The sequence below is a fragment of the Mollisia scopiformis genome, assembly GCF_001500285.1.
Source record: "Mollisia scopiformis unplaced genomic scaffold LY89scaffold_3, whole genome shotgun sequence".
Taxonomy (NCBI): Eukaryota; Fungi; Ascomycota; class Leotiomycetes; order Helotiales; family Mollisiaceae; genus Mollisia; species Mollisia scopiformis.
This window is the reverse complement of record NW_017263583.1, coordinates 1,653,044-1,662,628: the sequence shown is the minus strand read 5'-3', so window position 1 is coordinate 1,662,628 and position 9,585 is coordinate 1,653,044. Positions and strand designations below refer to the sequence as shown.

General features: G+C 48.9%; 1 protein-coding gene across 1 annotated transcript; it reads right to left on the bottom strand.

The window, feature by feature from the left end:
- Nucleotides 1-5,941: 5,941 nt before the first annotated feature.
- Nucleotides 5,942-9,442, bottom strand: LY89DRAFT_311482 (uncharacterized protein). The gene is made up of 2 exons (XM_018206637.1): nucleotides 8,055-9,442; nucleotides 5,942-8,005 (listed from the first exon to the last, which is right to left on the bottom strand). The coding sequence occupies exons 1-2, from the start codon at nucleotides 8,986-8,988 to the stop codon at nucleotides 6,111-6,113; spliced, it is 2,829 nt and encodes a 942-aa protein (XP_018077185.1). The 5' UTR covers nucleotides 8,989-9,442; the 3' UTR covers nucleotides 5,942-6,110.
- Between the last annotated feature and the right edge of the window lie 143 nt (nucleotides 9,443-9,585).

The following is a 9,585-nucleotide window of genomic DNA, read 5'->3' as shown; positions in this document are numbered from 1 at the left end:
CTGGGGCAGAGGGTTTCGAAATGCCTGGTTGACCCTGATTGCCGTCGCACCTTCAACAGAGCGACGTTCAGGCGAGACTCTCGAACGCGGAGCGAGCGTGCAATAGGTCAGCACCGGGGCCAGGATGGATGCAAAAGACTGGAGGTGTGAGGGAGCAAGCAAAAGTCAGTTGGAAATGCTACTGCTGCTGTTCCTGTACAGTGTGGTCCACGTTGGCTGCATGCGCATGCGTGAGTGAGGTGAGGGTTGTTTGGTTGGTGGTGCGGGTTGGGTCTGGGTGTGGTGCAGAAATAATATGTACAAAGGATTAAGAATTATCACAAGAAGCTCGACGACTAGACAGGCCTCACGTCAGCCACAAAGAGACTGACTGTATGTCGGGTATGATCTAGGTCGACTGGGAAGAGCGAGTCATGGGAGAGCAAGTGGTTGTTGGTCGTTGGTTGTGAGTGAGAACCGTAGCAGTGTGAGTAAGTAGAAAGTGTAAGTGGATGTGGATGTGTGGTGGTACGGTATGGGGGGTTCGATATGCACGACGGGGGTAGGAACTACGGGCAATTATTGAGATTGGCTCGGTGCGGGTTTGATTTAATTTTGATTTGATGAGGGATGCTCGATGGCAGATGTTCTTGCGCTGCCGAGAGAGAGGCCAGGAGAAGACCGTAGTCAATAATTCTGAGGGTAACAATAAATGCCGTTGTCGTCTGTAAAGTTGTAGTAGTGGAGTGGAGTGGATAATAAGATGCTCGACTCGTAGAATAATAATTGCAGGGCTGTCCAATTATTTGGCCACATCGGTCGGTTGCCCCTATGCGTGACGTTCGTCTATTTCTCGAGTCTCCTGTGCATTGCATCTCGTTCTTGCATCCCTCCCTTCGCTCTCCCACTCCCACGTTGCAGCGTCAACTTTTCTGCTGCATCATGATGATTTGCACTTCCGAACCGCATCGCTCCAATGCGGTACGGTACCATAATCGCAGCACAGTAGCTGATCTTTCCGCACCGTTGCTGCCGCTGGTTCCCTTCCCCCAGAGACGGTTGATTGGCGTCCCAAGTGATTACTCAAGGGACGAGGGCGCCACAGCAGGGTAACAGGGTGCTCGCAGACAAACGAGTCTGAAGAGATCACTTGGTTCCCACCACTGCGGTCGTCGTCTTACGCCGGGAAGATGCTTAAGCACGCACGCCAACAGAATCCAGTGAGCGCCGGTGATACCCGAACCGACGCCCATCTGCAAGATACCCCTTCTGTCAACGGAGCGACCCTAAAACATGCAGACTGCATTTGCGCGGCTGCAAGATAAGGAAGTGTATATGTATCGTACTGTACCTCTCGACAGCAGTACGGAGGCATGTCGAGTCGAAGGATTTGAATATCTTCATTTCCTGGTCTGGTCCCTAGTCAGGCCAGGAACTGAACTGAACTCAACTCAGGGGTACATGCAAGCGAGAACACTCGACCCCACTCGCCGTAACCCCATTTTCTCTAGACAGAGTCAAGCTCTCCAGTTCCATCTCGAAAATGGAAAGTCTGCTGATCACCCTGTCGTCGTGATAAGGTCATACCTGGATCTTATGTCCGACGGTATATAGTCGTAATCTAAACTCGTTAACGTTGTATATATGGCTATTGTTCGGAAACTCGAACTTTGATAGCAGCCTCATCTAAATGCCATATCTCGTCCTAAAGTTTACGCAACCTCTTCGATTGTACCTGCTCGTCACTGGACGAATCTCAAATAAGCTCCTCCGGATCTGAATTGTGCCACACGCCGTCTTCGGGCATCCAGAATCACAAAGCCGGCTCCTTCGATCAACGCCATGGCCTTCAAAGCGAAATCGAAAAGCTTGGGGTAACAGGGGACACTCGACAGAGGGAGATGACATTTCTTCCCTAGACGTGAAACCGTGAAACATGTTTCCCATTCACTGTCCGATGCTTGACAGATCTCGGTATTCTCTGTACCTGACGTCTCAGATATGTACCCGCTCCATTCAGAAGGTGGTCGTGACCACGTCGCCACTGGAAGGACACCAGCCGAGCAAAGCATCATCATGCACCTCATAGCGATGCTCAAGTCCATTCGCAACCCCGGATCGTCAAGCAAAAAGCAATCCTCTCCGACTCCTCTTCTTGCCACACACACACACAAAAGAAAGATATTCCCATCCGAGCGCTTATAGAAACGGCAGTCAAACGAACCACGGGCGCTGCCTTCAGCCACAGCAGCTCCAAGCAGTTAGAACACTTTCCAGGAGGGCTGCATCCTATCCCCACATCTCTGCACTGGACCGAATCAGAGAATCAGAGCAGAATGCGCCGAAGGTGTGTCCCTGCATACTTTCAAAGCTAGGGACTTGAAAATCTGGAGTCTGGACGGACAGAGGAACTTCCCTCCAGATCTCAATGCTCTCTGCTGTGGTCAGAGCGCGGATGTTCACCAGGAAGAAGAAGGTTATCCGTTACCGTCTTTTGGTCCTCGGGACAGCTGCTGCTGACGCTGGCAAGGTTGGTACGGAGCATTGTCTCCTCGTTTTCTTCCCTCTTAATCAACCGTGAACGAGCAGCCCTGATTTCAGGGGAATCTAGGCTGCATCACGCTGACCCTCCATATCGAGCCGTCTCTGTCTTAACCCCTCTCATAACCACACCAAAAGACGATTAGATCTAGCTCACAATCGCACATCCGCAAGCACTGGCTGACAGCGGGCCACACACTGCAGTGCACCAAGCGCTGCAGTGGAGAGAGCAAGAAAGTCGGTGTGACGGGCAGCACCGCGCATTTCCAGTGGTGTTGCAGCGATAAAATAATACCAGGCTCATTAAGGACCAACCGGATTGCTGACCAGGCCAAATCACGGTCTGTTCGCACCCCACATATAATCTATTGGCGCAGCGATTGTCACCCTGACCCTGAACATCATGACTGAAGCGAAATGTCGTTGTCGTTGAAACAAGAACGTCGTGATGGTTTGGTGCCTGTGCACGCAATAACTTTACTCAAGGCTAGAAGATGTCTGCGATTGAACCTAAGGACATAAGGTTACATTACTTCTGACAAACTCTACAACTCTACAGGAAACCATTACTTCCGATCATATAAACATTGAAGAAAGGATTGAAGTTGGTCCGAAAGCTTAACCTAAATAAAATTGAATATGGTAGGACTTCGAGATGTGAGCCCTTGACATCTCAAGTATAGTCTTGAACAGATCTCGCAGCCACACCAAGTTGCCCCCCTTTTCAGTTAGCGAGCAAGTGAGCTGCTTACAGTACCCGAATGGCAAAGTACGCCAGGAACCTCGAATCTAGGTTAAATTGCAACGAAAACCACCACCAAAACCTCACCCACGGATCTAGAAGACACAATCACCAAATAACCGGCAGACTCTGAGACAACCACGATACCTCAACCCTTCTCACCCAAACACATACTCAACCACAACCTTCTCTCAACTGTCACCATGACGTTCAAATCGTACGATAACTCTCTTCTCAGCTCCAAATAGCACATCCCTCTCGCCCCGGCCGCAACAGCCGCTGTCCTCGACCCCTTGCATTCAGATCATCATCCCGTTCGAGATATCTTACTATTCGATTTTATTTAGATCCCAGCCAAAATTCTAAATGTAACGGTTGATCACCACAGTGCTGAAACACCGTCAATCAAGCCCCTTAATGCCCATCCTCTCCATCACTCCACTCGTCCAATGACACGCGATTTTGTAAGCCGCATCAGGATGGCGCACATGTGTTGCAATCAAACAGAAGACAGCTTCCCACACATTCAGCTCTCGTTATTCGTTTTAAGCCTCTTGACCACCACTCAAGACTCGACTTTCTCTAGCACGCAAATTTTCCTACTCGGTGAGATACTGTACCAAAACCTTTGAGAAACCTCACATCAATCACATGCCCCAGATTTCCAAAACCAAGAAAATCACCCATCTTAAAAGCCTATTACCAACCTTCAATCCCCCATCCATATATCGTTACGCAACCTCACCTCCCACATCTCCAATCAAACCACCGCATTCCCACCCTCCAAATCACATCCAGCTCCCACATGACAGATATCTCGCAACCACCACGGTCCACCACCAGCCACCACGACGGAAAATCTGTAAGTCATAATAGCTTCCGCCACTGCATGCATGTACGCACCAATAGATCTCTCTCCCTGCTTTCCGGAACTCTGTCGGGAATTTTGGGTGGTGAGGAATCAATCAATCAGCAGATGATGCTAGCAGCAGTGGTGAGCTGGAAGCCGGACAAACCGATTCGACGAGCGGTGCTTTGGTTTCTTGATTTTTTGGTTCTTGATTCTTTGCACCCAGGTCTAGTGATGCGAGACGGCAGTTCTTGCCGTGGTGGTGTTGAAGAAGCTAATGATAAATGGGTCTTGATTTCTGAAGCTCAGGGGTGAGCTGGAAGTTCGGCCGTACCTTGAGAAAGTTTACGAGATACACATTCTACGAGTAAGAGCTTGACACGAGCTAGATCACTGCTCGTTCGTATCGAAGATACTGCCTCAAAGTCAAGGCATGAGCTGATTACTGGCTGATGGCTGCCCAGCTGCGGATATCTGACCTTACGTGGTTCCTTTCAAGCTTTCATCACACTGATTGACGTGTACTCGAGCTGAGATATCACCTTATAACTCGTATTCCCAAAACTCTCTGAATTGAAAAGAAAAACGAGAGTTTATGTGATTGCCAGTCCCACAAGATTACTAAGTACTGTACCAACAATCACTTCACTATCTAGTAATTGTCAACCCCAATGAAGTCCATTCGTCTTTTTGCAAAATCCTCTCACTGTTGTCAATTCCTCCACTCATCGTCAGCAAAATCCCCTCTGCCACTGCAAATATTTAATCTGATCCCAATAACCCCTCCACTAACCATTTCCGCGCAACAAGATAATACCACCACGGCACAAACTCCCCGGACCCTCCCTATACATTGAGTCATATTTTCCTCTATAAAAAAACAAATAAAGTTGCCCGAGCCGTCAGTACCGGCGATTGATACACGATCACGGGTGCGGCTACATATAGATTTGGTGCGTGAATATTATTCTCAATCTCACCAATCTGAAATCATGAGAGCAATATGAATACCATTCACGCTACAAATCCAGCTATCAGTGTGAACAACCTGTAATATCCACACCTGCACAAAAGCAAAGTGATCCACACGAAGTTCTGTCCCCATTCGGGAACTTGCAGCCGTCAGTCATTCTCAACTGTGTGACACAGCTGAGGGATGGGATGGGATTGTTGTACACCGCGTGCTCGTTTGTGATGTACGACTTTCAGCAGCCTATGTATACATGTGTTACGGTGGAGAAGGAATGACAGCTGCGAGTTCCCGAGGGACACGAACGAACGCCGTCTCACTCTCGCTTTCTGTGTAAGATGCTGTCCGCATGAAGAGTTGGTAGTTAATAGAGAGTTGTGGACTTGATTGATATCCAGTAAGCCACCTAGATTTGTCTGGTATATAAATACTGCGAGAATATGGATACGCTTAGTCGACAAGAGTTGTAGGTCCTAGCAGCTGCGAATTCCAATGCCAGAGATCTTGAACTATCAGAACTGTACATACCGCCTGAATGACCTCTCAAACCTCCACAAACATTAATATCACCCTCCCCACGAACAGAAAACCCCCCAGAATCTCTCTCCCTCTCTCTCTCTGTCACATAAAATATTCTCCTCACATTGTTCTCAACCTCCGCTCCACACCTTATTCTCAGCAATAATATCATCCCCGCCTATCAACTACTGTAACACATCCACAAACCCACGTTCATGCAACCCGCCTATTTCCGTTCCGTTCGTTCGCAACACAAGTACAGGTACAAGTACAAGAACACGAATGCCATGCCATAGACTCGCCTTATCTTGCTTCGTTCGTGTATGCGGCTCGGGAAGCATGCTTTATGCGTGATGGCTGAGCATGGTACAAGTGTTACTGTGGCTGCATAGGGTATCTGTCACTTGATATAGCACGGGCTCAGAAACTCCTCTAACAAAAAGAAGGTCAATTGAGTTTCCTAAGCAAGTCCAATCTGATCTCCAACCAAGAAGACTAACAAAAAGTTGTTAGCCACTAACGCTCCTCTCTCTCCAGCCCATCTTCACAGCTCTTTCTCGTGCACCTTCACTTTCCCTGTAGTCTCTTCTTTGCGACATGCTTCCCAATAGACCGTCTCTCTTTTGCTTCATCTCTAATCCCTGATCACCCATCACGATATCGTCTTGGTCGTCCTCCTCCTGCTCATCACCTCCATTCCAATAAACGCCTTGATCTCCAATCACAAACTCGCCTACTTTCAATTTATCGTCCGCCACCCCTTGGACCTGATACTGCGTTCGATCAAGCTCTATCTCCCGACTCTGAGATGCTAGCTTTCGCTTTCTGACCTCTTCCCAAGCGTTCATTTGATCTCTTCGCTGTCTGGCTGCTCTCTTGGCCACGTTTGCAAGAGTATTGACACCAAGACCCTCAAACGCGTTCAGACCAGCGAGAAACTTTCTGACTCCCATCCCGGTGATTTCTTCGATCCACCTGTCCACGTCCTCGTCACATGCAGCAGCAGTAGCTACGTGGAGGCCTCGGAAGACTTGCTTGTCGGTGATTTGGTTGGACTTTGCGGGGACAGTGTCGAGGGATGTTGTTGATGAAGCCACATGGTTAAGTGAGCATGCTGCTGCAGTTACGAGAGGTCGTTGAGCAATCAAAGGTGACGCTGCGGCCCGGGGAGCACTGGAAGACAAAGGCCTACGTCGCTGTGGAGCCATTTGTGGTTTAGAAGGTGGTCCCATTCTCACCCGAGTAATTGGGAATTGCTTCATAGGATCAGCTATTGGAATCTGCTTTTTAAACTCATCCAATGTCTCCTTAACCATAGTTCGATACATCTCCTTTCCTTCTACTGAGTCGAGACACGGTTTAGGTAGAGGTGTTGGCTGCTCAACAAAGTGAGGAACTTCTTCCGGATACGTCACTATTTCAGTAGGAATGGTAGGCCTAGTAGACCGCCTCGATAACGGATGGTAGGAGACCTCAACAGGCGAAGTCGCTTCCAGAGGTGATAGTTCCAACGATACTTGCCTCGATGGGAAACATTGCTGGCAAAGTATAGACGACCTCGAGGTGCAAGCATGAGTTGGACGGGATTTTGATATCTCTTCAGTCTCAGGATCGAGTTCAGATGTCGGTCCTGGGACCAGAATTTCGTCATTAGTATCGATAGGGCCGGCACACTGACTACATAGTGCTGGCGGTGAAGGAGGTCGACGACTAGGAGGGTTTGAAGTTTCGGTTCCGGCATTTTCTTTGTTCTGAAAAATTTGAGATTTGGTTTCATCCATGCTTTTGTTCGGACTTTTCATACGTGGCGCTTGCTGGACAAGTCTCGAGGAGCGAACTGTCCGCGAGTAGAAAGGGAAAGTGCTGCTTCGGTCTGCTGTCGGAAACGTCGATGGAAAGAACAGCTTCTTCTTTTGAGCATCTGTAGCCTCTTCCAATTTCTCATCTATAGGAGTGTTGAGCGTTTCGGTTTGTGTGCTACTATTAACACCCTGCCAGGTAACTCGCGAAGGTCGTGCAGACTTTTTCGGAGGCACTATAGGGATTAGGTCTTCTGTTGCTTGGTAGCAGTCGCCTGTGCATTTCTTGGGTGGTACAGGAAAAGTTTTGTTCCGGCTAATAAGGATCGGAGCTCTCTCAATAAGAGACGGCTCAGCCTGCGCGCTGGAAACTTCGGGTTGTGGTTGTTCATCGTCTGGAACGTCCGCTTGGACTGCTGTGTTGACATAGTTGTTAACATGGTGACACGGTGTAGTGCCGTCGACAGTAGTATTTACAACAGCGGGAGATGGTTCAATTGGGTTCTTTGTCTCTTCTTTGGTGCTTTTCGAAGTAACTCTACGAGAGGCCACTCTCGAGTCCCTCCATCTGGTGGCAGAGGATTGACGAGAGGTAGATTTTGGTCCTTTTGACAATTAGTAATAGACCAAACAAGGCTCCTTAGGGCATGTTACGATTTTTGGGAATTTGGATCTCGTCCTCGTTCTTTGTGCCAGTTGATTTGTCTGCGATCTCAAAAGTTGAAACCCACCCTTGAAGAGGAGTTGAAGCACGTGGCTGTTGATTCTGCTCAACTGGTGCGAAACTCATTCTCTTGGTTGGGGAAGCTTCAGGCGAGTGACTGTTTCTGCGAAGCCATGGTAGAGATCGTTTAGTGGTTGGTCGCAATTCTGAAAAATTAGGCGGAGGAGGCGGTGGCGTGATCATTCTCTCATGAGGAGGAGTAAAGCCAAGTATGGTATGGTCAGATTCCAGCGAAGGTTGTTTTCTTTCCATCTTCGGGCGAGGATAGCTCTTCTCGTGAGGTGGTGTGAATCCGAGGACAGTAGTCCCTGTAGAGCCAGATGCAAAAGATGGAGGTCCTCGCTCGGGCGCTTTGCCTTTCTCTTCTTTCTTACTGCTCTCCGGTTCGATTTTAGACTTTCTCGAAAGTATAGCCATCTTCTCCCACTTCTCGTCCTTGGGTGGAGTTTGAGGTGGATTCAAAAATTCTCGCGGTGGGCTTGCTCTACGTTGCTCTTCTGATGTCACAGCAAGGCCAGCACTCTGAAATTGCGACTGGTACGGCTTCAGCTCTAGGACTGTATTTGCAGAGATGCTTGTTGCAGTAATGGATGGAACGAGTGATTGTTTGGGCAATGTACGAGCAGCTTGCAGATAAAGTTCAATCTCTCGGGTGAAGCGGCGTAATGCCCTCCTCTGACTTCGTGTTCGGGATTTCTCTGAGAACACTGACTGAATGATAGACGTAATTGAGAGAGTGTCGCTTCTGTGTTTCTTTGATTGCAAGGCAATAGAGTTGACGGCTTCCCAGAACTCAGGCGAGTTGAAGCTTTGCTGCTTCTTCCTGTTCGGCGGGCGTTTGAATGATTCCCCCTCACGAAGCATTCGCCTCTCTCGAGGTACAGCAGTACTCCTTCGTATCCCAACTCGAGTCTTGGGGTCAATCCTGGAATCATAAGCTCGATCCCTTGCAATGGTCTGGAGTCATAATGAGCATTGCAATAACTACCCAGATCAAGGGGCCCTACGTGAGCGTATTCTCCTCCTGGGCGTCTTGTTGATCCTGTACTTTGCTGGTCAGACTCAAACGAGAATCTACTTCGACTTTGTGGCTTCGTAGGTAGCTCAGCAACATGCATCAACGAGTAACGACTTTCGGGTTTCTGCGGCTTGAAAGTCCGTCTGACTATAGAGCTTGCCGCGCCATCAGTTGAGGGAATGGCGGATTCTGTTTGGTTCTGCAGATATCTTGTAGGTGGGGGCACTCTAGGAGGTCGTGGTGTAGACTGTCTTGACCCGAAATAAAGCTCGGTGGTAACTTTACTTGCAAGTTCAGCGTTTGGTGTATCCCATCCGAAGACCTGTATGTTCTGCCTCGCTCTCTGAGAAGCACGTCGCTTTGCCTGAGCTACCACAGAAGTTCTGGAACTTCGACCTCGACGACGTCGGACTCGAAAGTTGAATCGACGCTTCTTACGCTCT